This window comes from Spermophilus citellus (assembly GCF_964194105.1).
Source record: "Spermophilus citellus genome assembly, chromosome: 4".
In the NCBI taxonomy this organism is placed as follows: domain Eukaryota; kingdom Metazoa; phylum Chordata; class Mammalia; order Rodentia; family Sciuridae; genus Spermophilus; species Spermophilus citellus.
Window position 1 is genome coordinate 213362280 of NC_138185.1, and position 27449 is coordinate 213389728.

The 27449-nt window shown below is 41.1% G+C and overlaps 1 protein-coding gene across 1 annotated transcript in view; it reads right to left on the reverse strand.

The window, feature by feature from the left end:
- Positions 1 to 1531: 1531 nt before the first annotated feature.
- Positions 1532 to 27449, reverse strand: part of EFCAB11 (EF-hand calcium binding domain 11) — a 180766-nt gene continuing 154848 nt past the window's right edge. The window contains exon 6 of the mRNA XM_081291942.1: positions 1532 to 3027. Coding sequence (XP_081148068.1) covers positions 2898 to 3027 — 130 coding nt within the window. The 3' untranslated portion in view covers positions 1532 to 2897. The remainder of the gene's footprint in view (positions 3028 to 27449) is intronic.

Consider the following 27449-nt stretch of genomic DNA (forward strand, 5'->3'; position numbering starts at 1 on the left):
TCACCTAGGACTCTGCCCTTGGCTCCATGCTCACCACACCGAGGTTCTCTTGGTTTCAAATAACAGAAAGAAACTCTAGCTGGCTGAGCAGAAAAATTGATTGGAAGGATACAGGGTTACCTCAGAGGACCCAAAGGGTTACGACTCGACCTTGTGCACAAGTTTAACCAGAAACCAGGCACCAAGGGCTTCTCTCTTTTCTTTCTTTGCTCCCCTCTTGGTGTCTATTTTTTTTTCCTTTGTTCTTGTTGCAAAACAGCCACCTTTGTTTCCCAGGCCGAGTGGTAGAAACACTGCTACTAGCTCCTGAGCCACACTCCCCACTCAGCCACCCAGGGACGCCACTGGCTCACTCACGCCCACTCTCTAGGTCCTCCAAGGGCACAGACTGAGTGACCAGCTAGAATAGATGCCCACCCTTGGGCCATCAACTGAGGTCAGACCAATAATGTCACATGGCACAGGCAGGATCATGTGAATCGAGGATACAGAGACTGGGATACTGGGAGAACAAGCTTACTGGATGATGATGTGGTTTGGGCCTAGACAAGCGATAAGGAGAGGAAGGGGACATGAGCAGATTCTCATTCTCCCTGTCTTTGTGACTTTGCTCTGAGAGCCTGGATCCTCATAAGGAGCAAGTCCAAGAGGCGTTCTCCTTCCTGGATGAGGCCTCAGTTATATTGTTTTTCCCTGAGAAAGAAAACAGAATGGCTGCCCTCTCTTATGACCAGCCCTGGGTATACCTGCTGAGTCCCCACTGGCCATGTCCATAACCTCTGTGTGAACCAGAACTGATGGATGCAGGGAGCCAACCAGAGCTTCTTTCTGAGGTCTCTGGACTTGGAACTGGATGGATGGATCATGGGCTGATTCCTTTCTAGAATGGTGGGAGGCTGTCAGGAACTACGGCTGGGTCTGGAGGTGCAGGTGATGTGGGGGTCTGGTTATTCTGGAAACCCAGGTGTATCCTCTCATGTCCCTGTTAGATTCCATACGCTTGCCCAGCGGTCTCTAGTAAACTCCCTTATAGTCTAAGCTAGTTTGGGTAGTTTTCTGACATTGAGACCAAAAAGAGGAGTCTTGGTTAGTCCAGGGTCAAGGGAGTTATCCAAGAGCTTTTCCCAACCTGTCTCTTGCCTCCCACAGCCACTGTAGGATAGATCCCTCCCTTTCTCTTGTCATGTGTTCTAAAAAAATGAGGTCCAAAGAGTGCCTACAGTACAAGGTTTTGGAATTCTGGCAATTAATGAAATAATGGCACTTTGCTAGTGTTTTTAACTTTTTCCTATTTTAGAAATCTAAAATCTTTGTAATTCATGTTGTGAGGTCAGGATCAATTACTCAATTATTAAATTTATGATGAAAATACCTGAACAAAACTCTACCCGAAGTCAAAAAGAGTTTCTTATCAATTGGGACAATTTGTACAAAACATATATGCTACTCAGTGATACCATTGATCCATTTTATTTTTGAAATAATATTTCATTTGTACTGCTTAATGATTTTCAATGTTTCCTCATTTTAGGTAAAGTTCAGTTTATTAACTTTTGAATAAGTCTTTATTTCTTAAACAAAATTCAGTTTTGGAATAGTTTTTGATTCATAGGAAAACTGAGAAAATGATACAGAGATCTCATACACCCCTCACCCAGTTTCCCATTATTAATATTTTATATGAGTTGGATACATTTGTCACTACTAATGAACCAATGTCAATACATTAATAGTAGCTGAAGTCCACACTTGATTTGCTTTTACCTAATGTCCTGTTTCCATTCCAGGACCCCATGCAGAATATCAAATGACCCTTAGCCGTAGGCTTCCTTAGGCATCTCAGGATTATCACAATTTTAAAACTTTATTAAAATTATCTGCAAATAATTGTATAAGAATGAAACTTGTTTAATGTTTTTGTTTTAAAAATCTACATTTTACTTGGCCTTTAATTATTTAATACTTTAAAAATATAAATCATTTTAAAAAATATGAATTGTTTGTTTTACAAATATTATTGTAGTGAATTCTAGGAACAAATAAAATATTAGTTTTGATACCATTATTTTTGAATTATTTTAATAAATGCTGTATGTCCAGTGGTGCAGTTTTTGCTCCAGGATGGCATCCCTGGAGCCCAGGGGGATGGGAGACCGTGGAGACTGTGAGCCCAGCTGGCCAAGGCTCTGGTGCAGGGCAGAACCACCGGAACCAGAAGTGTGTAACAGGGGCAACTGGGCAGGCCAGGTTTTGCTTCTGTGTATCAGGAAGCCCAGGCTCAGGCCACCCAAAGAGCTTCTACAATCACATCTGTGTCCCCAGGACCCCTAGTGCGTGCTGTTCTCCCTTGTATGACGTGGACAAGGCCACCTTGTGGAAGCCCACCTGGTTTGTCTTGCACAGCCAGCACCAGTGCAGTGTGGATCTAGATTCTGGGTACGTGAACTTAGAGAAGCCTTACCTCTTTGTTTCCCTAATGCCTCGCTCAGTGCTTGGAACACAGTAGGCCAGCGGGACACTTCGATGCTATTGTTCATTCAACCAAAGTGGAATGAATGAAGGCAACTGGCACCATTGGTGGGAAAAGCTGCCCCTTGCCAGACCTTGGGAGCTGATGGGAACCAGGGACCTGCAGTGGTGCATGGCCAAGGGAGTGGAGCATTGCAACCTGCAGTGTGGAGTGGCAAGAGAGGTGGGGGACAGCCGAGTGGCAGGGCCAGCAGCGGCACCTGACTCAGGGCTGCTAGCCACACAGAGGGAGACTGGTACACACAACCACCTCTGGAATTCCAAGCCCAAGTATATTATCAGCATCCAGAAATTATGATTAGGAGTTTAATCACAAGTATGCAGATCACAAAGTCACAAGGGCAAGGTCTGTTTGACCTTTAAATACATTACAATTTATAGCTCTCCCCGGAATTGCCAAAAGTAGATCTCGATGGTTGGGCTTCATTTTGTCCATTCTTCATAGCATATTCGAAGTCTCTAAAGCTGACGAGACCATCTGAGTCTTGATCTACTTCCCTGGAAAATGAAACGCAAAGTTATTTACACAGTATTCTCCTCACACCTACGCATCAAGAGCACATTAGAACCCTCCTTTCTTTGTGTGCCTGTATGAGAAAGGAACCTATTTCATCTACGTGAAGGCTAAGATTGATGTCTATGTGTTTTTTCTTACATTGATAATACCTAAGGTGGGGATGAAAGAAAAGGTATTTATTAAAACCTACAGAAATAATATATTCGAACTATTTAAAGGAAGGAAGCCAAATGTACAGGTTATACAAGAAAAGGAGGAACAACTGCTTTTCTAGTTGTCCTGCACAGACTTTTTTATGATATACAGAAAAAAAAAATACATGCATTATAATAGACAGTGGGATAAACAAATCAAAGATAAGGAAGACATTGGGCACCAACAGGACAGAAACAGAGACGGACATCCCGTAGAGCACAGCCTGCACCTCACGTGACTCAATCAATCTGCACCAAAGCCGAGACGGGTCCATTAACAGAAGGACACACTGAGCCTTCAGGAGGCTCTCCAGCTTTCTCAGGATCACCCTCCCAGGAAGCAGCAGCACTGGGACTCAAACTTAAAGCCAGGCTCCATCCTCTACGCCTGTGGCTTTCCTACATCGTCCCAGGGAGAAGTTTCCGGCACAGCTAACCACACCTCCAGGGCTCCAGTCACGGCCGTGGAAACACTGTCAATCCCTGAACACCTCTAAGCGTCTCTGACTCCTATGAAGAGGGACGATGAAGGGCACCTCTGGTTGGTTGACGCAGGGTGTGTGTGGCCTCAGTGGGGTTGGGCCTGAGGACACAGGGCCTGGCTCCCTGAACCGCAGGTGGAGAACAACGCCCACTCCTCAGGGTTAAGAACGCAGGTCCGAGGGACAAGATCACAGCGTAAGTGACACAGCCAAACTGTTACCAACAGAAGAACTTGGTTACCAAGTGTGTTTGAAAGGATAATTGAGTGGTGGTCACAGCCCCTTTGGGGGGGTGTTCTGAACTAATGCCTTACATGCCTTCTGTGGTTTAGGCAGATTCTATTTTGTTGAAAAAACAAACAGTGTCAACCATGACACAGGACATTTTAGAGGAAAGACTGGCCCAAGCCAGAGAGCCACTAATCACTGTAATAGTTTTAAAGCAGACTTTTAAAATATTGAATTCTAAAATAAACTTTCTGAATATTTCATGCCAAAGTCTCTGAAGTCTATAATGGTTCTGGATAGAGTGATGATAATTTTTCATTCTTTTGAAGTAGAGAAAAATCCCCACTTCCCTGCCCCAGGGCAAAACCATGTTGCAGTGTGTAAGTCGAAAATGACTGCAGACTGCAGAGGCCATTATTCTTGTTACTTCTTTGGTGAAATATACATGACGATTTCATGCTGCATAGCACCAAAAGCACAATGTCAGATCTCTTCTAAGGGATTAGAAATAATCAGTATCACACGTTACTGACTACAGAATATAAATCATCCCTTTTATAAAATTAGATAATTGAAGATTCTTAATATTGCCTAAGCATTTCTTCCCAAGGAATTGGATTAGATAAATGGTCTTTTCTCTTCCCACTCTGACAGTCTGGGGGAACTAGAAATCTCAGAGGGTGAGTAAAGTGAATAACCTAGCAAAGTAACATTTATAATAAACTGCTTCTGATAATATTTTTGTATATATTTTTATTCACCTATTGAGATGCTGAATGCTAACAGAGAAAGGAATCCTTTTGCTTAATTTTCACAGTAAATAACCTTTGCTGTCATTATATTAACTTCCCCCGATGTTTTTTTCCTGTCTTTGCGGAGACTTCCCATCATAAAATGTTTCCAGTATAACCAAGAGGTGCTAAGAGGGGTGAGTCCACTCATTATATTATTCACATAATAAAAGGAGGGGCATCCTATCTATATGTACAAGACAGGGTAAAATAATCGATGCCTCCCGACTCTTCTTCAAATATGAGCAGATCTGGTCATTTCGTGAGAGTAAAGAGGAAATTCAAGTTCCAGAGCTGTAATTTTTAAAGCTAAAATATACTTCTTCTTCTTCTTCTTTTTTTTTTAACAGGCAAAATTATTTGGAAGAAGGAAGATTTCACAGCACCCACACTCAAAGTGCTGTGTGACGAGGAACAGATGTGGCTGGTGGGTAGAGGTGGTGATGTGCTGAGGAGAGGAAGAAAACGCCTTTAGAGAAAAAGGTGAAAGTCTCACCGTTTCTGTCCACAGCATCTGACCCCAGTTCTGAAACCCAGCAGGTTGTTCTGCCATCCCCAACGTACTTTCAGCACTAAAATATTTGACACCATTCCCCCCAACTCATAATGAGCCCTGGAGGGCAAGCACCTTCCTTCCCCACCTCTCAGCAAAGAGCAGGCAATGAATGAAAGGATTTGTGGGACAACAAATTTGGGGAAACCCACCTCCCAGCAGGCACTGGGGATTAAAGGGACTACCATCACTACCATCTGGAGTCCAAAAGTAGCCAGCAAAATAAAAGCAGAAGCAGCCATCTCAGAGTCGCCTCTCACAGAGTCCTGGAGATGTCAACTATGGCCTCTATGCTCAGGCACATTCTGCAAATGCAGGCTGGGTACAAGAGAGACTAGATGAGAAATGGAAAATGAGGCTGCCAATGTGGGCGATGGATGGAAGAAGCCCTCGAAGGCCAGAACAACGGAGGGCTGCAAGGCAGGACAAGGAACCAGGGCTGAAGGCTGCAGGCCAAACTGCCCTGAGTCCAGGACCGGGCTCTGCCATCGAGTCAAGCGGCTGCTCTTTGACTAGATATTTGGATGCGGCCGAGAATACATCCAGGCTTGCGCTCCAGGACTGGCTCCTCTAATTAAAACAGATGTACAACAGGAAAATAAACTGCTGTTAACAATAACAACTACTTTCTAAAATTGTAGGCCCACTTAAATTAAAAAAATTTAAAAAAATACACAAAGGAGATCTGGAATTGATTTTAGGAGTAGAGACCCCAAAGAGCAGATGTACCTCTGTGTAATTTAGTATGAAACTTGGAGAGCCCTGGGAGGAAGGGGGCAGGAAGCGAGATGAGAGGCCAGGAATGAGGATGACCACCATGCCACCCCCCAGGGCCTCGGTGGTCAAGAGCCTCTGAATAACTGCTGCACCGACTCGGAGCCTCAGGTCATCTGTGTTGCCTTTATGCCCTCATTGCTCTTTTTATTTTTAAAATACGTTTTTTAGTTGTCAATGGTCCTTTATTTTATTTATTTATCTGTGGTGCAGAGAGTTGAACCCAGTGCCTCACACGTGCTAAGTGAGTGCTCTATGGTCGAGGCGAGCCTGGGGGTGTCTGCGTTGAGTCAGGGGCTGAGGATTGAGTTAGGAGGTGAGTTTTTTTTTTTTTTTTCTGGGTAGGTATAGTAGAGGGCAAAAAAATGCGGAGTGGTAGCATTTTCCATCAACTGAATTAATTCATAGAAATAAGGGCTAAGAGCCATAACTCTCAAGAAATTTGTAAGAATCTTAGAAAGTAGAATGGGGAGGGGGGTCTAGGCAGTGGTACTGTCTGGACTTTGGAGGGCAGGAGGACCTCAGGTAACACTGGGATACGTTGAGAGTTTCAGGCAGGACTGGAGAGTCCATTCCAACGGTTCCCATATCTGTTAAAATATAAACATTTCCTCAGTCATCATTATTAAAAATGGCTATATTTATCTCCATCTGCATGAGCTTTGGTGTTTTTGCCTTTTACAGCCTGATCTGTTGAGCAAGACTACTCTCAGCTTTTGGTGATGCTTGTAGGCTTCACCAGCCCAGACTACGTAGGTTCCTCTTGGACCAGAGGCCACAGGCCTAGCCCTGAAGGAGCCTGGGTCCCATGCTGTGACTCTGCTGAAGCCAGGCCACAGAGTCACCCTTCTGCAGTCTGAGGGGAAATGTGGGTTTCTTTTTTTAAATTACAAACATGTAAATAGTGTTTCTCTAAAGTAGTAACTGTTTCTTGGAGGAAATATTTACACTGGCACAGTTTCTAAAATGTTCTGCAAGTACTTATTTCTTGAAAAATAGTTTTTGTTGTAAAATCACTTGAGAGTAATCTATGGCCAAGTCTCCAAAGCCAGATTTCATACTGGAGAACTGGCTTTTACCCAAGTTCCTTTTTAAAAAAGGGAAAGAAAGAAAGAGAGGATGGTTTGCAGATTTTATCACACTGGACTAGTCTCTATTAAAGTAATACAAAGACTCAGAAAGTGACATCTTTAATTGTAAACAAGAATATAAACTTGTATTTACACCACAATTCAATCTTATAAATCTATATTTATTGGGCAGAAGGTGAAGGCTAGATACTAAACAGAATGAAGAAAGTAGGGTTATGGGTATTTCTGTCTTAAAATATTCTTTACAATTAAGCATTTTCTTTCATTTTAGTCTGACTTTTCCAAACAAGGGATCTTATTTCATACTGTATAAAGTATCATTCGCTGAAGCTGGGCTTTTCAGTCTCAGCCCCATTGACATTTTTTTTCTTTTTTTAAAAGAATTTAACCTTTATTTTATTTACTTGTTTTTATGTGGTGCTAAGGATCAAACCTAGTGCCTCACCCATGCCAGGCAAGCGCTCTACCACCAAGCTACAACCCCAGCCCCTCATTGACATTTTGGACCAAATAGTATTACAGCAGAGAGGGGGCTGTCCTGGGCATCGGATGGACAGTAGAGCATCCCTGGCCTCTACCCACTAGAGGTCAGTAGCATCCTCTTCCATGCCCCACCCTCAGTTCTGACAGCCAAAAAGGTCTCCAGAAATCGCCAAATCACCAAATCACCTGAGGATAATAACCCCAGGGTGAGAACCATTGAGCTACAGGAACCACAGTTTGAGGCAATTCCTGGGACTATTCCAGCTAAATCTAGAATTACTAAAATAATTGCTTTCAAGACTGTTTTTTAAACAAGTGATTTCAGAGCCAGCAGATGCGTACATTTTCCTCGGATGGATTATACAGATAATTGTCCTAATACTCTGTCTGGCCAAAACTAGGTTTTAAATTGAGCCCAGAGAAGACCCCACTCAAGAGGCAAGCTCTTGCTGGCGATAACAGGGCGAGTGCCAGGCACATCTGTGTCCCAGCAAACGCACTGACAGTCAGTAATTATTGTGAGTCACTGGGATAGTCACATAGGGTTTTGAAAGTTGACACTGTATTTGATTCACCTGAAACATGGATGAGCGATTTAATATGGAGGCAAAGATTTAAATGAGAAAAGTTTTTTAGTGGAATTTTTGGAGTGGGGAAAAGGGAGAGAGAATCTCTTTCTCTTGGTTCTATATGGAATAATTTAAACTAAAGTCAATCTGCCATTATATTAGGGACAAAGCTGTCATATTGACTGAACAGGAAGAGTAAAAATTACCCTTCAAGCAAGGAGCCCCTGCTGGGGATGAGAGAACCCGCCAATTGAAGATGCAATAATGACAGCTTCCCCCACAGCAGCCTTCTCTTCCGAGGAACCCGCTGCTTCTCTCCACTGGTGAACTCGCCTCTTTGTTGATGAGAGTCCTGCAGGGCTCTACAGCGATTCAGTTGGTAATGTGTTTATTAATTTTACCTTTTTAAAGACATGTGTTAAAAAAAGCCATTCAGACACACGGGAAGGATTAAAGAGGGATGCAGATGATTTCTGGTCTCTTCCAGGCTCCGCCATGACCGTGGCAGGTGCATTCCTGTTTTTGCACCCTGCTCTCCCCTGTGCCCACCTCACACCCACTGCACCCATATTACTCCAGCCATTGCTGGGAGCACCTGGCCTCAGCTGCACCTAAACCAAGTACCTTCTGCTCTTTGCCTGGGGCTGCTCTGACACCTGGGTGTGGCATGCACACTTGTGCGCAGGTGCACAATCACACATGCAGGGGGCACACGCCATCTAACAGTTTGGAAAACAGAGGAATTAAGGCCCCATAGAGCAACCCTTGACCAAGGAGACAACGGTGTTCAGTGGATGACGCCCTCTCCTTGTGTCCCTCAGGAAGACAACCCTGAGTATTTCTGGTGGGGCTGAGCTCCATGCTCACAGCAGTGATGAACTTGATAACAGACGCCTGTACTGGTTTCCCCTCATTCTCTGCTTCACAACAACCTGCAGAAGCCCTCATCACGGGTTCTGCTTTCAGGAAGAAGCTAGGCTAAGACACAGTGGAAGGTTTATTTTGAGAGATGAAGTTCACGCGGAGCATTTAAATTGCCACCAGCAATAGCGAGTCACAACAGCTTCTCATTCAGGTAAAGGGGATCTCACTACTTGAAATAGATCAGAGTGTTCAGCTATTTGCAAATGCTCTTTAGAGCAAATTAAATATTGTCTTAAAGAACAGCATTCAAGTCTGATGTTCCAGGCAATTGAAATGCCAAAGTTAACCAGAGAAACACAGCAGCAGGCTTCTCTTTACTAATATACATGTTTTATTTAATAATATTTAGTTTGTCAACAGTAAAGTATTATTAGACTTTCAGTGTTCCTTCAGGGTGAAGACAATATATTCTGGACCATAAGGTCCTTTAGCATCCTTCTGGATGTGGACATAGTTAAGAGCTGGCTGTGAGCAGGTGACTGACTTCTCTGTTTAGGATGAACCGTTTATTATGAAAGCAAGTCCAGACAGGCCAGGAATATGGGATGACAAGAGCCAGGCAAAACTTCAGCCCCATTAGCACCAGGCTGTAACTATCGGGTAATGATGAGTAGACACTGTGGTTACTTCCTCAACAGCCACCTTACCTTACCTGCCTTGTGCTGTGTAGCAACCGTGTGATCTGGGTGGGATGGATCTCCATGCCAAGCTCCAGAAATGGGACCAGACTTAAGTTAATGACTCCCACCCTCCTTACCACAGTGACTAGATCAAGGATTGACTGGCTCATGCCATTAGTACTCGGCGTTCCTCCTCTGGTCACTACTGAGTGATAAAGAGTGGATCCAAGGAGCTGGGTTGTGGCTCAATAGAGCACTTGCCTCACATGTATGATGTACTGGGTTTGATTCTCAGCACCACATATAAATAAATGAATAAAATAAAGGTCATCAACAACTAAAAATAAATATTAAAAAAAAAAGAATTGACCCAAACATAATGAAGTCTAGGGATTCTGTTTGCAAGTTGATAAAGAAGCTATTTCAATATGGTCATCTGGGAAACAAAGGGGAGGCTTGGTCTTTCATCAGCCTTGTCCTACATTAGGCTGAGATCTCCACCACAGTCCCATCTCCAGTGTACAGCAATCCAATAATTGGTGAGTATCTTTCAAGTATTAATAAGCAGCCTGAAATGGTGCTGTCCACACAGAAGGGAAGAGTCAAAATAGCTGACTGAGCTGAAGTCTAATCAAACCATGCCTGAAGCCTGTTCTATGTCAAGGCTCTCAGTCACTGACTTGATAAATTCCCTGTGCTATTTGAAAGGCCATATGAAATAGATGGCCTGCTACTTGCTGGCGAAACCATCCTAAAACATTCCTTTCTGAAATATTCTCTAAACCTTGCAATACCTGGAACTTGGTCAACCGAGAACAGACAATAAATATACAGTAGTCCTACCTTGTTCTTGGGTGGTAGTTCCCAGACTTCCAATACATACCTAAAAGTATGGATAGTACTGAACAGTACTTTGGGGCAATTAATAAGTAAAATAAGTCATTTTAACACAAGCATTGCAACACTACAAAAAATAGATCTGATAACCAAGAGGGTTACTAAGGGTTACTGAGACTTAGGGTTACTTAGGGTTACTAAGAGACTAACGTGAAAGTAGCATATAGTGTGAATACAGTGAACAACAGAATGATTCACGTGCCATGCAGGTCAGAGCAAGATGGCACGCTACTTAGGGTGCTGTATAATTTATGAAATGAATTCTTTATTTCTGGAATTTCCATTTAATATTTTTGGACTGAGGAAAGTGAAACAATGGGTAAGGAGGACTACTGTAATTCTTCTGAAATGATTCCATTTTGGAAGAAACCCTAAAATTGGATTTCTCTTTAGATGTTATCCCAAGATTCTGGAGTATTCTCTTCAGTTCTGTATTCTAAAGAAGTAACTTGCTTATTGTATCCATTAAACATTTCTGCTTATGGTGCCTTCACTGTGACCCTTAATGTGCTAAAGAGACTAATATGTTTTTTTCCCCCTAGAGACTGACAGAACAGATTCTCCAGTTCAAAAAAAAAGAAAAGAAAAAAATGGAGTAAAATGCAGTCACAGCTGGTAAAAATGGTTAGCCATAAATAATGACTCACTTTTTCCTGTGTGCTAGGTTTTAAGAATGAGAAATCTTATTTAAAGTTGGATGCATTTTAAAAGGAGGAAAGAGTGTAATTTGAGCGTGCCTAATTATTGACTACTGGTGGACATGTGGGTAAGTGCAATCAACATAAAGCCCAAAGTCTCATTTCCAGCAAACAGTCTGGTATTTCTTCTCTGTCAAGTGTTTTAGCAAAGCTGCTAATAAACAGTGATATGATCTTGTTTCTGTTTGGTTTTCTGGAAGAGGAATTGCAATATAGGAAAATAGCACAGATCAGACAGTTTTAGGGATAAGGAGTAAAAGTCAATGTGAACATCTTTGAACTAGCCATAAAAATCTGTTTCCTGAACTCTAGGGTCACTAGCGCTTCCATTCTCCCTCCTTGCCAATCTGTGCAATACCAGGGGCCTACTCAGAGTACGGCTGGGGGTTGTGGGGGAGAGTGGTCCAGCCAAAACTGCCCAGGAGGGAGCTCCTGTCTCTGTCAGCTCTGGCTGGGCCTTGTGACCTTGGGCAAGTCTCTTAGTTGCTATGAATTTCTAGGTCCTCCCTTGTGAAGCTGAACGGCTGGCCTAGATTGCTAAGATCTGACCTACCTCTAAATTGTGACGACTCTTAAGCTGCCGCTTAATTGTACAACTAGTATCTTTGTATACAGAAAATTTAAAAATGCAACCCAACTTCTGTTAGCCATTTTTAGCCTTTTTAAAAAAGTAATTTGAGTCTTTGACCCTGTGGACAGTTCCAAGGAACCATAAACATATATAAATGCAAATGGGAAGAAAAAAAAGATCCTGCCTTCCACAGTGTGAAATATGAACAAAGATAAAACCATTTCTATTTCAAATAATCACTTTGCCTGAGATACCCAGTATCATCTTGAACTTGATTATGAGATAAAAGAAATGGGACAGAGATGGCAATCATTTAATCTCTTAAGAACAGCTATTCTGAAGAGCTTTTCACTCTATGCTCAATAGATTTCTAGCAGGTTATGATCTGGCTAGAAAGAAAGCATAATGAGGAGGAAAATTATGTTTTCAATAACACACGCTTTTACAGTACAAGTCCATCCACAAAGGAGGCAATAAAATGAACTCTGACCACTTTAACAGATGGCGTAATGGCTCAGTGCACAGATGTGGCCTCTCTGAAAGCAACAAGTTCATATCCTTGACTGAAGGTTTAGGAATGAGCTGAACTTTCAAGTGTAATGTAGGGAAGATTACATACTTCCCGACAAGAAGGCTGAGTGTCAGTGGGTTCAGAGGCTTGGAGAGATGGGCTGAGAGAATAAGGCTTAATGAGCTTCATTTTGCTAATGCAACAAATAGAGTTGAAGTTGAAATGCGAACTATAAACATCAAGCCATTTGTAAATGCCCTGCTAATAACACTGTTAGCCACTGTTTGGTAGGAAGCTTGCTTTTTTAAAAGCATCCTGCCTCAGAGTCAGAAAACACCAATTGTTGAATAATGCTTATTTTCTCTGAGATGCATAATGTTTTTGAGTAGAATTTATTTTAAGTAATGTGTGATAGAGGAATTTTAGAGTTTTTTGTTTGTTTACTTGTTCTTTATTTTTAAAGGAAATTTGATCAATTAAATCTAAGGTTTATCTGGAAAAATAAATAAACCCCATGATTCAGAATGTTTTTTAAAAATAATAACGATGACAAACAAAATATAAATCCTCAGAAGTTAAAACAGTGTGATTATGACTTAGGAATCAATGAACAGGAATAGTGTCCAGAAATATGTATACAGGAATTCAGCAAAGATCAAATGAGGCATTTCAAACCAGTGGGGACAAACAGAAGCTGGGATAGATGGGTCTCTGCTTCAGGTGGAGGAGGTTCGGCCCATGGCAGAGGCTGCTCTGTGTTCAACCAAACTCTACTTTCCTCTCTTCCCAGGAATGCAGCTATAGCTCCCAGCGTCTCTTACAATTTGTGTAACTGGGGGTTCTGGCAACGGAATGTTTATAATGATATACAAACAAAAAAATACCCTTGATTCTATCTAATTAAAAGCATAACATTTTAAAGGAGGGCACAGGACCTAATAGTCATCCTAGGGTCGGTGACATGGCCAGTTTCTGAAAGATACTCTTATCTGGGGCTAGCAATGACTCACCAGAAACCCAAGTGACTTACTCCATACATCTTCATCATAAAGATTATTTTAAAATTCTGTTAAGTCAGGTTTTCTTTTCATTAAGTGAGAATGCAGGAATTTATAAAAATTAGGATTTTTAATGGTTTGTGCTTTAGTTTTAAATAATCCATTTGGGAAAATAGATTTTACATCTTAGACCATTTCTCACTGATGTGCATCACTGAGCCAATAGAAAATTTGGCTTTAGTTCAGCATAATTATAATAAATTATTTATGTTTCATTTACAACATTGCTCCTAGCATTTAAAACTTCTGGGCCTGTAGACAATAAGAAGCAGCATAAAAAGTGAATAACATTTCATAATGCAACAATTCCCTCCAATTACAAGCATCACCCTATTAATAAAGTCCACCTATAATCACAACTTCACACCAAATGGGATGACCATTAGGCTTTGAACAAGAGAATTTCAGTCTAAAGAGATGGAGGTTCAGAAGACTTATACAAGCGTTCAGAAAGTTATTCAGTGCACAGTGAATGTGGACATGGCTGAATTGATCACACCCCAGGAGGATAAAACCAACAGACTCCAAGTGAAATTGCAGAGGAGACATTTGAAGATTAAAATCTGAAGGTACATCTTTATTTACTGGCTAGAGACAGGACTTGCTTTCTATCTCTGCAATGGTTTTCAAAGCTGGTATGGAGACAGGGCGGGACACAGGAACATTTCTGCGGGAGGTCTCACAGACTGTCTATGACATCTGGGGACCCTAATCTGGACAGGCCTCTCTCCTGCTGGCGGGCACAAAGCCTTTCTCCCAAGGAGGGTGACCATGTGCTGAAGCGGGCCCCTTTTTGCCATAGCAAGTGGGGAGAGGAGATGAATCCTCAATGTTTCAGGCTGAGAACAGACACTGGCTCACTAGGGGTTTCGATAAACGCGTAAATCGCTAAGGGACATTAGAGATGTTGTGTGTGGGGGGGAATTCTCCCTTGCCTTGAGAAGAAACTGCTCTCCCATAAATTGCCACACTAATACTGATTTCAGGGATTCAAATTACTAGCCCGATCCAGCGTGACATTTTCTGCCCATTATCTAGTTTCCCCTGCCTCCAGGCAGGGCCACATCATTGATTACAGAGCATTTCAGCCACTAAAAAAGATCATGCTCATCATTAAAGACATTAAGTGTTGATCTGTGCTAGCTAAGTGACTTAAAAGGTTCGTGCCCTTCTAGTAACAACTCAAAGAGGCTATTTCAGGATATTTATTAAACAAATTAAGTATTTACATTATGCTCAAGCACAGAGGCACAGTCACTGAGTGCCAAAGTGTAAGACAACAAAACCAAGAGAATTTCTGTGGTGGAAACTGCTTTTTCAGTTTCTTGGAAGTGGGAGCAGAGGTATACTGTTGGTGAGATGTAAATTAGCACAACCACTATGGAAATCAGTATGGCGGGTCCTCAAAAGACTAGGCTTGGAACCACCATATGACCCAGCTGTACCACGCCTCAGTATTTCTCCTGAAGAATTAAAGTCATCATACTGCAGTGGTTCATGCATGCCCATGTTTATAGCAGCACCATTCACATTAGCCAAACTATGGAACCAGCCTAGGTGTCTACCACAGATGAATGGATAAAGAAAATGTGGTATATATAACACAATGGAGTTTTGTTCGTCATAAAGAAAATGAAATCATGGCATTTGTAGAAAAATGGATGGAATTTGAGAACATTAGGTTAAGTGAAATAAGCCAAACTCAGAGATGGGAGACAAGATACACTCACCATCCGACAATCTTAATATGTTCATATGGCCATATGTTTCCTCTCATATTTGGAAACTAGAGAGCAAAAGGAAAAGAAAGGTAAAGGGATTCCATAAAAATCAAAGGGAGATCAGTAGAATAGAGGAAAGGGACCAGGGGGAGGCAGGAGGGAAAAGAAAGGGGGAATCACTGGGGAATGACGCTGGCCACGTTATATTGTCTTATTGTGTGCATGTATGAATATGTAACGACAAGTCCCACCATTAGGTACAACTATACCGCACCAACGAAAATATGGAAAAAACCCTTATAAATTAAAAAAGTGGGGGCAGAGGCACCTCTAAATGTCTGGGAAAGAATCTGATTTGGCAAGGCAAGTGTTTTGCCCTCCACACCCATCATGGCATCCTCATGGCCACCTGTCTAATAAAAGTCCCCCCTGTCCCAAGACATTTTCCTTCTAGAGTACAGTCTCCTTCTTGTTAAGTGGTGATCAATGACTGGAGATACAACTTAGAAAATCTCTTTCAAAGACTGAAGACTAAAGGAAATAGGTACATATTCCCTAGGAATCCCGGAGGGGCCTGATGCACAACATATTTTCGTTGGCCAATGGGACACACCGTGGTAAAGGAAACCTGTTTCTTTAACACTGTGACCGTTCATGAAGGTTGGACTACGATTGTTATTTGTGTTCCCCTCATCTGCTTACAAACTTGCAGCGGGCAGGGGCCACCTACTCTGGTCCACTGTGCTCCTCCTAGCACTCGGCCCAGTGTCTGGCACACGGTAATGTTTAGTACTCGAGTGCTGAACATCTAAACATGTGAAGAGTCTGGAGATGGGAGAAAAGATACAACTCACCATCCCACAGTCTTAAGCCTATTGCTATGGTTGTTTTGGCACTTTTCCTTCAGCATAGGAACATTTGGATCATGCTATTTCTCCCTATTGTTGTAGTCTTCATAATTTTCACTTAGTTTCTGTATATAATTTTATCAAATAATTTTATAGTAATTTACTCATGGTTGGGTTTGTTACTGGTCCAATATTATTTACTCGTATAAGTGTGTGAATGAGCATATGAATTAATGATGCTTTTTCTTAGAAATGAATCCTGAATTTATTTATTTTTAATGAGACAACTAAGAGCCCACTATGGACCAGGCACATATGAGAGTCTGAGGACGTGGGGGTGCACAGAAAAGACAGAGTCCCTTTGAGCTTTCAGTACAGCCAGGGAAAGAATTAAATAATTCTACAAGCAAAGTAAAATTACCAGTGTGCTAGGGACCTTAAAGGAATGAGAGAAGGTGCTAAGAGAGGGTGGGATAAAGAGATGTGAAATGGGTAGAAAGTCAGGGAAGTGATCCCTGAGGAGGTGGCACTGAGCTGAAATCTGAAGGCTGAGCAGCAAGCTGGTTAGGGAGTGCAGGGAGGGGACGGGCTTTCCAGGCAGAAGGAACAGTGTGTTGAAGGGCCTCCTGGCAGGGGGAGCAAGGGACATTCAGGGAGCTCAAAGAAGGCCCATGTGGCCAGAGCCCAGAGTGAGGAAGAGTGTGAGCCAGTGAGACGGAGGGAGGGTGCATGCCATGAAACCATTCAGGACTGGAAGTAATCCACAGAAGGATGGGGAAGCCATCAGAGTGCTCTGAGGAGGAGGAGGAGGAGTTATTAGAAATACATTTTGAAAGTTCATCCTTGTTGGGGGAGGCAGAATAATGCCCCCTCACCACCAAAGATATCCATGTGCCAGTTCCCAGGACCTGGGAACACGTTGTATTACATACAAAAGAGGAATTAAGATTTCAGATGAGGTTGAGGTTGCTTACCTTAAAAATGATGACCCTAGACTATCTGGGTGGTTATCTTCAGGGTTTTTAAAGTGGGAGAGGAAAATGGGGGGTGGGGAGGGGGGGAAGGGAGGAAGAGGTGGGGGGCGGGGAAGGGAGGAAGAGGTGGGGGGCGGGGAAGGGAGGAAGAGGTGGGGGGCGGGGAAGGGAGAGATCCATCCTCCACTACTGGCTTCGAAGATGCAGGAAGGGGCCTTGGGCCAGGGAATGCAAGGGGCCTTCCAGAAGCTGGGAAAGGGGAAGCAGAGGATTCTCCCTGGAGCCTCTGAAAGGAACACAGCTCTGCTGACACCTAGATGTCTGCTCAGTGCGTCCTCTTTTGGATTTCTGGCCCCAGAACTCTTAAGATGAAAAACTTACGTTGTTTTGAGTTACCAAGTTTGTGGTGATTTATTATAGCATCATAGTAAATTAATTCAAGGGGAAAGATCATGAATTTGGTTTCAGCTATTTTAAGTTTTACAAGTCATTGACACAAAAAATATGGACATTTGGAAGTAACCACTTACAGTCATTCTCCTCACAAGTTATAGAATCTAGATTTTACTTTTCATGACCGCAGTTTTATCATACATAAAAAGTCAATACATTTAAGGTTGGTTCCAGTTCTAAATCTCAGGGTTTACATGTTTAAATAGGAACAAATACACTTTTTATTTAGATTCCTGTTTAGTACTTGGCAATCATTGGGGAAAAAGGGATATTAAAAATAGTAATCCAAATGAAAGGGGCAAAGGGTTTTATTTTTTTAAAAAGTGCCTAAAATGTAAAATAATCTGGAAATACCTTAATAAGAAATGTGTTGAATTTATTTAAAGAAAACTACAAAATTCCGCTGAGACATACAAAAGGATATTTGGAAATGTGGAAGGATGTGCCATATGTGTGTTCCTGGATGGGAAGACGGAAAGCTGTAAAGATGCCAAATTCTTCCCAATTAATTTATAGGTTGAATGCAATTTTCATCAAAACCCCAAAGGGAGTTTTTGGAACTTCACAAAAAATGATTCTACCATTCATCTGGAAAATAAACAACCAAGAAGAGCTGAGAGCAATTTGAAAACAAGAAATACCAAGTTTTAGACTATCATAAAATAAGGAGGAAATCGCGAAGGCAAAGATCACAGATGTGAACACAGGAAAACTTAAAATCTCTGAATATCATAAAGTTGTAAAAATAAAAGGAAAATAACAAATTAGAAACAGTTGAATAAAAGAGAAACAGCTAAATGTTCTACTAAGGAAGAGAAAATGGGCAAATGACATGAATAGATAACTTATGGAAAAGGGACTAGAGGTTAATAAATGTGAAACTATTCAATGTTAGTAGTAATCAGTAAAATAAAACACAAAAACAAGGGACTGTCTTCTTCCCTATTAGATTAGCAAAGATTCGAAAATAAGTACCATTCAGTGATGAGAACATGGTCCAGGGGCATATGCTGCAAGGGGAAGGGTAATTCGTCCATTAGGCAATTGGGAAAGAAGACTCATGAAGCAAAAAAATAATAAAATAAGCTCATCTTCACCAAGATGGTATCCCAACATCCAGGAGCCTCAGTGCAGACAGATATGTTTATTATAGAGTTATTTATAAAGCAAAAATGACTTTTTTCAATAAAAGTATGGGAAATAAAACTCTCATTTATTTTAACAACAATACTAAAAAAAACTTGAGAGAAGCAAAAGAATAAATACCAAAATATTAATAATGATTATCTTTGGTAGAAATATAGTTGGTTTTTATTTTCATCAGACCTTTCTCAATTTCTGGAACATTCCATAAGGAGCACTTGTTACTTTAGCCAGATCTCCACCCCTGTGCCCTACACACACACACACACACACACACACGCGCACGCGCGCCTCTTCCCTATCTTGTCAGCTTCCTAGTGCAAATGGTTGGTAGCTGAGGGAAAATTCATATTTGATAGAATCACCCTGGGAGTGATGGCCAACAGAGGAAAAACATTTTGCACTTAGAGGGCTTACATAATATGAGTATATAAGAAAGGAATGAAAGATGTTATGGATAGAACTGTTAAAGAAACCACTATGATTGCAGAGAAGGAATGCCACCCTGGGCTGTGTGTGCGTGGATTCCTTCAGTGACTGCATGGTCTGACTGTGTGACTGGCTTGACACTCTTTAGTTATTCATACAACCCCATATATGGAAGTTATACTGGAAACAGCTCCTGGGGGGAGGGGAAAACACTTTTTCTCCCCACGTGGAATAAAACCACAGGTATAGAACAACCCTGGATCGTGTCTGGTGCTACGGTCTCTGGAGTACTGTTCAGAACAAACACCCCAGACGAGACCTTCTTCTGTCTTTCTTTCCTCTCCCCCATGCTTCTTGGCTCCCACCCTCCCAACCCCTGAAGGGAGCCATGTCTAGGGCTTCAGACCTGCCATCTGCCAGCCCGTGTGGTCTGGTACACTGGGAGACTGCCACTGCTCACCTGCCCACCATACCTCCAAATTCCAACCCTCTCCCCAAAACAACTGCACATGGTCATTTTCTCCTTTCAAGGTATTTTAGAATTCACCAAGCCCACTGTTTCCATTTTACAAGGAAACAGAGGCTCAGAAGCCTATGCCTATTTAAAATAGAAAACCAACTCTCTGGGTTCTTGGTACAGTCCTATACCCAACTAATAATAATTATGGACTTTCTGATATCTTGAGGATCTTTGTAAAAAATCCATGTTGGTCCCACTGCACGCAGAAAGAAGAACGGAGCTGTTGAATAGTGCCACCTCAAAGCTGCATACGGTACTAGGAACAAGGCCTTAGGACTCCCTGTTTCTAACTAACTGGTCAATCTTTGGCTTATGTTGGGGTATGGGATAAACTCTGGAGTGAGGGTCACTTTGTGGTGCAGCCAGTCCCAAACTTTTCATAACCACAAAGAATTCCAGGCTGAAGGAGACATGAAGACCTGGACCTGGGATGTAGCAATAATAACATCACACCACAGCTCCACAGAATAGCACAAGAGAACATTCCAGTAATTCAGGAGTGGGAAAAGAAAGAACAAAAACATTTAAAAATATTAGTGCTTCAAAATTATGCAGTAAGTGTACATTTGAAAATTTTCCATTACAATTCTTAATTATGTTTTTCCCCCACAGACATTGGGTTGTGCTTAAGAAAAGAGCCCTTAGCAAAACCTGAATTTGACAGAAGTGCCAATATCATAATTAGAAGAATTTCATTATGAAATCCTTTTTAATTAATACTACACAGCTGTAAATTTGCGTTTTGAGCAACAGTGAGGAGATAAACTATTAAAGGATAGTAAATGCTCTTGGAACTTCCTGAAGATTAGAGTTTTGACTGATTTGATGATTTAATTAGAAAAACAAAAATCAAGAAAGAGAGTATAAAGGGGAAAGTAGAACGAGCACATTAGAGACAGAGCTGAGATAATGTGAGAACACAAAGTCTAGAGGAGTTTTAGGAATATAACAATGAGCACTAAAGTGTCCTTAAAAAGAAATCTTTGAAACCTCAGAGCAAAAGATGAAAATTTGTGAATTAAAATAGAAATAACAAAAAAATTCTTCTCATGACATAGTTAACACATCATACACATTTTTGACACTCACAATTATTTATATATTAAAAAATTTAAAGGGAGCTTTGCAAAATAAATATACATTCTAGATCTTTAATTTCTGAAAACAAAACAAAATCTTTAGAATAAAAAGCCAATATTACTTTAGGGAGATCCAAATAATACTGACATGTTTCTTTCATATATATATGTATATATGGTTGTAGGTGGACACAATACCTTTATTTTGCTTATTTAGTTTTTTTATATGGTGCTGGGGATCAAACCCAGTCCTCATGCATGTTAGATAAATGTTCTACCACTGAGCCATAACCCCAGCCCCTGGCAAGCTTCTTAAAAGCAAAGTCAAAACAAAAAGACTTTTAATCTTATATTTTATTTAATAAACTATTAGAGGGTCTTGCCATTGTGATAAGGCAGGAAAAATAATTAAGAAAAATTAATACAAAAGGAACATCACTAATATCTGCAATCCGTGATGTTATAACCCAGAAAACTCAAAGAAATTTACACAGAATTTTAGAAAATAAAAAAATTCAGGAATATTTATCACATAAAATATATTCTAAAAATAACAATTAGCATTTCCTTTGAACAATAACAACCATCAAATTTTTTGTTTCAAAACTAGATTTCAAAATTTATTGAGTATCTATTTGGTGACTAACCTAAGGTAATAAAAATGGTAATATCTCAAGTTTCTTTTAAATTTAATACATTTAAAATACTATAGAAGCATACTGTATTATATAGACAACTCTACAATTCATATCAAAGATTAATTTGGAATAAATATAATTTGTCTTAGAATATATCAAAATATGTCATAAAGCAACCTGAGTTAAAAGTATGTAGCTGATTTCAGAGCTCTGGGTTCATGGAAGAAAACAGAAAATTTAGAAGTAGAACATAGGTTATATGAGAATTAAATATATGACAATCTCAGTATAACAGAAGAATTGCTGAGTGCATTTTAAAAATATTATTAAAAATCAGAAACCTAGATCTTACTTGATACAAAAGAAAGATTGTAATAAAGAAAAATTTAATGTCTGATTTCCCAAATTTAGAAGAGAATGATATATTTACATGGATATTTAGATTTAAAATATAGAAGACATTGCAAGTAAATGGCAGATAGGGGAACTAAGGTAAAGTTAAAAAGTGATATACAAATGTTTGTGATAAACATTGTATGTAAATTTTGACATCTAAAATATAGGGAAAGATCTTACAAATATTTAAGTTAAAATTTCCAATGACAGATGGTTGAAAGTTACATAAGAAATATTTAAAAAATACATCCAATTTAAGCAAATGTTGTTTGCCAGGTGAGTGGAGTGAAATAAAACTGCATCATAACACTTTTCACTCACCAAAGGGCCAGTAAAGATGAAGTGAGAAGGACCAGAGTGGGCCAGTCTCCAGGAAACATACTATGATTCAATGACAGTGCTTCAAACTCTTTCAAAGACAGGTAACTAGAAACACACACACACACACACACACACACACACACACACACACACACACGAGGCACACAGACACACGGAGCAGAAGGAAAGGGAAAACGAGAAGCAAAGAGAGGTGAAACAGGGAAGTAGGCAGTGAGCTTAGGAAGGAAGGAAGGGGAAGATTACATATTTGGCCAATTATTCTATTTCTAAAAAATATATCTAAAAACTCATTTTAAAAACTTCTGCTCTTCAGGGCTGGGGTTGTGGCTCTGAGGTAGAGCGCCCACCTAGCATGTGTGAGGCACTGGGTTTGATTCTCAGCATCACATAAAAATAAAGATATTGTTCACCTCTAACTAAAAATAAGTATTAAAAAAAAACCTTTTGCTCTTCAAAAGACACTGTTAAGATGATGAGGCAAGACCAGAGGAAAATCTCTGCAAGCATAGCATAGACATGATAAAGCAATACTTCAAGAACTGTCCAACTATAATAAAGAAAAGAACATGGTAAAAAATAAGCAAAAGTTCTGAACAAAGTTCTCATTAAAGAAGATGTATGGACTAATCAGAACAAATTTAAAAATACATTAAAAAAGGAAGAAGATATATGGGTGAAAAGCACATGAAAAGATAGTGAGCATTATTAGTCAACAGGAAAATACTGACTAAAAACACAATGAGCAACCCTTGCACGTGCGTAAGAATGGCTAAATTCAGAGACAAAGTGCTGGGAGGCCATACACATTCAGAATTCTCATTCACTGTGGGTAGAAATGAAAACCGGTATAGGCACTTTGGAAAAGTTTGTTAATTTCTTAAAAAATTAAGCGCACATTTTCCTCTGGTCTTTGCCTTGTCTTTTCATCATCTTAACAGTGTCTTTTGAAGAGCAGAAGTTTTTTTTTAATATTTAGTTTTAGTTATAGGTGGACGTTATTTTATTTTCATGTGATGCTGAGAATCAAACCCAGTGCCTCATGTATGCTCTACCTCTGGGCCACAACCCCAGCCCTGAAGAGCAGAAGTTGTTTAAGAGAGAGAGAGAGAGAGAGAGAGAGAGAGAGAGAGAGAGAGAGAGAATTTTTTAATATTTATTTTTAGTTCTCGGCGGACACAACATCTTTGTTGGTATGTGGTGCTGAGGATCGAACCCAGGCCACACGCATGCCAGGCGAGCGCGCTACCGCTCGAGCCACATCCCCAGCCCCAAGAGCAGAAGTTTTTAAAATGAGTTTTTAGATATATTAAACCATATGGTGCAACCTATTCTATTCCCAGGTATTTATCCATGGGAAAGAAAGTACCCATGCGTTCAGGCTTCACTTAGGTGTTCACAGCGACTTCATCTGCAGGACCCAAACTGCAAACAACCCAAATGGCCATCAACATGGAATAGTGAACAAACCGTGAGAGTCGATACAATGTAATTCCACTCAGCAATTTAAAAGGAATGAACTGTTGATCCATGTTCTCACATGGAAGTCATGGAAGTCAGAAAAGAGAGCCCACGTCATGTGATTCCATTTACATAACGTCCTAGAAAACAGAAAGGGATTTGTAGTGCCAGGAAGCAGTTTGATGGCGCAGGGAGCTGGGCGGGGGCAGGCAGGTGGGAGCAGTTGCAAATCGACACAAAGAAACACTGGGTGGTGATGGATGTGTATGGTTGGTCTCCTAAAGGTCAACTGCTGGACACTTAGTCCCAAGTGTCCGTATTAAGGTGACAAAACCTTTAAGAAGTGAGCCAAGGGGGAGATAATTAGATCATGACAGCATCATCCTCAAAAGGAATGAATGCCCATCTCCAGAGAAACGGTTAGGGCATGAGACTGGATTAGTTGTGGAGACAGAGGGCTGTTAGGAAGTGAGGCTTAGCCTCTTCTGCAGTTGGCCAGTTCCTGTTCCCCTTCTCTGCCAAGTTGTGACATAGCCAAGGGGACCTCACCAGCTGCCAGCATCATGTTGTTTGGACTTTCCAGTCCCAGACTCATAAGCCAAATACATGACCTTTGTATATGACCCAGCATCAGGTATTCTGTTATAGCAGCACAACATGGACCAGGACAGACATCTTCAATATTCTGACTATAGCAATATTTCATGGGTCTATCCATGCAAAAAGTATTAAACTGTATTCTTTAAGGATGTGCATTTATTATACATCATTACATTACAATAAAGATATTAAAAATGTTTAAGTGGAAATTATTTAGACTATCATCTTTTTTTTTTTTTTTTTTTAAAGAGAGAGTGAGAGAGGAGAGAGAGAGAGAGAGAGAATTTTTAATATTTATTTTTTAGTTCTCGGCGGGCACAACATCTTTGTTGGTATGTGGTGCTGAGGATCGAACCCGGGTCGCACGCATGCCAGGCGAGCGCGCTACCGCTTGAGCCACATCCCCAGCCCCTAGACTATCATCTTTTACACTGGCAAAAATGTAGTAGGAAATCCCAATGTCCAACAAAAGAAATATATTTCAGTAAATTACAACTCATCAATTTACTAAAAAGATTTTCCAGACAGGCACAGTGGCACATGCCTGTAATCTCAGTGACTCAAGAGACTGAGGTAGGAGGATCACAAGTTTGAAGCCAGCCTCAGCAACTTAGCAAGGTCTAAAACAACTTAGTAAGACCCTGTCTATAAATAAAACATAAAAAGGGCTGAGGATGTGGCTCAGTGGTTAAGCACCATCTAGGTTCAATCCCTGGTACAAAAAAATAAAAAAAGATTTTCTGTTAATAAACATACTGTCTGTGAAGACCATGTCGTATAAACTTCCTGCTAGTAAGATATGAACTACACATTCAGGATTATTACAGTTACACAAAAAAACTCTGACTGCACGTAGCTAAAGACTGCCAGAGGCCAGCAGAGACACCCAACAGTTGTCACAGTGAAGTCAGGGACTATGAATGGCCTAAGCATAGAGCTGTTGAAATACATTTCTTTTTTTCTTTTTTTTTTTAAGAGAGAGTGAGAGAGAATCAGCGGCCACCATCTTGGAGAGCTGAAGTATCCACCGCCACTCTCCAACAGATTGCAACAACAAAACAGGTGTGTGTCACTCAGCTCAGCCCCCATACATGGGGGGATTTCGTATAAAATCTCTCCTAGGCTTTCCGGGGGAGGGAGTATCAGAGTGAGCCTGCATAAAGACTAAGGGAAAACTAGAGGCACCTGACCTTCAACGCCCCCTCCCATCAGCAGCCAAAACAAAACCTGTCTAGCCAGCGCTGGGGGAGGGGCAAGCAGAAAAAATCAAAACCATAGAGTGCCGGGGATCCCAAAAGCCAACTGTGTGACCCCGGAGATCCAGGCTGTCTGATTTGCGCGGCCTGCCCCGCGGCTACAGAAGGCATGGCGCCGCAGAGAAGGGATTAACTAGCAAGCAGGGAGATAAGTGGCTGCTATACGGTGGAATCCCGCCAGCCAAGCCCGCACTGACCCCCGGGCTGAGTACGGGATTTCAGACGGGGAAGGAAGCGGTACAGTTCTATCCCCCACAAGGGAAACAAAACAATAGAGTGCCGGGGTTCCCAATAGCCACCCTCCACACCCAACAAACGACAGGCCCAGAGTACAGTTTGAACTGCCGAGAACCATCACTCAGGGGAAATCTGGTCTAGCAGGAGAAACCAAGACTAGCAGGAGAAACCAGGGGACTAGAGGCAAGGCCCTCGCGACTGGGCAGCTGGAAACTGCAGGCCCGCCGGCGACAGTTCACCCACTGCCCGCATAACTGGGCGGTAGGAGAACGCCCACCCGCTGGCGACTGATCACCTGCCCGCGGCCTGTGATACTGGGCGGCTGGAGACCGCCCGCCTGCCGCGACCGGGAGCTGAAACCAAACAGAGACAGTCCAGTTACACCCCCCATTAGGGCACCCCGGCAAGGAGACTGGGGCCCGTCATAGCAGAGTAGTGTTGTCACTGGAGCTCGGACGTCGGAATTCCTTCCCAGTGGAATCCACGTTAGCAGGCATAGTTTAACAACACAAAGGAGAGACATCAGAGTAATACAGAAACAAAACAAATCTATAGAAGAGAGCAGAAACACGACAATCAAATAGAGCTGGAAAGTAACGTGGACAACATGAGAAAACAAGGGAAAAAAGGATTACAAACAATGCAAGACAAATCAATTCTACAGGAGGACATAGAAACATCAGAAGCAGGGATAGGGAAAGAACTCAAGGCATACCTAACTCGAATGGAAAGGAATATTAGAGAAGACATGAGACAGCAAGTCCAAGAAATAAAAGTATATTTTGAAAATGAATTAAACAAACAAATTCAAATGGCAAAGAACGAGCTCTACCAGGAGATAGAGATCTTAAAAAAAAAAATCAAACAATAATCCTACAATTGCAGGAAACTATAAACCAAATTAAAAACTCAAACGAGAATATTACAAATAGACTTGATCAAGTAGAAGTCAGAACATCAGATAATGAAGACAAGGTTTATCAAATTGAAAAGAATATAGTCAACACAGAAAAGATGCTTAAATCCCACGACCAATCTATTCAAGAGATATGGGATGTCATAAAAAAAAACAAATTTGAGAGTCATAGGGATAGAAGAAGGCACAGAGATTCAAACTAAAGGAATGGACAGCATATTAAATGAAATAATTCTAGAAAACTTCCCAGAGATGAAAGATGCAATGGATTGCCAAATCCTGGAAGCCTACAGGACCCCAAACATTCAAAACCATAATAGACCAACTCCAAGACATATAATTATGAAGATAGCCAACGTACAGAACAAGGAGAGAATATTAAAAGCTACGAGAGAAAAGAGGCAGATTACATTCAGGGGTAAACCAATTAGGTTAACGACTGATTTCTTATCACAGACTTTGAAAGCGAGAAGATCCTGGAACAATGTATTTCAAACGCTGAAAAATAATGGATTCCAACCAAGAATACTGTATCCAGCAAAATTGAGCTTCAAATTTGACAATGAAATTAAAATCTTTCACGATAAACAAAAGCTAAAAGAATTTGCAGCAAGAAAACCAGCTCTGCAAAGCATTTTGAGCAAAACACTACAAGAAGAGGAATTGAAAAATAGTGCCCAAAACTAACAGCAGGAGGTATCTCAGTAAAGGGGGAGGAAAATAACCAAAAAGTAAAACTAGCCAAACTAAAATAACTGGAAGTACAAATCATATCTCAATTGTAACCTTAAATGTTAATGGCCTAAACTCACCAATCAGGAGACATAGGCTAGTAACCTGGATCAAAAAAACAAATCCAACAATATGCTGCCTTCAGGAGACTCATATGATAGGAAAAGACATACACAGGCTGAAGGTAAAAGGTTGGGAAAAATCATACCACTCACAT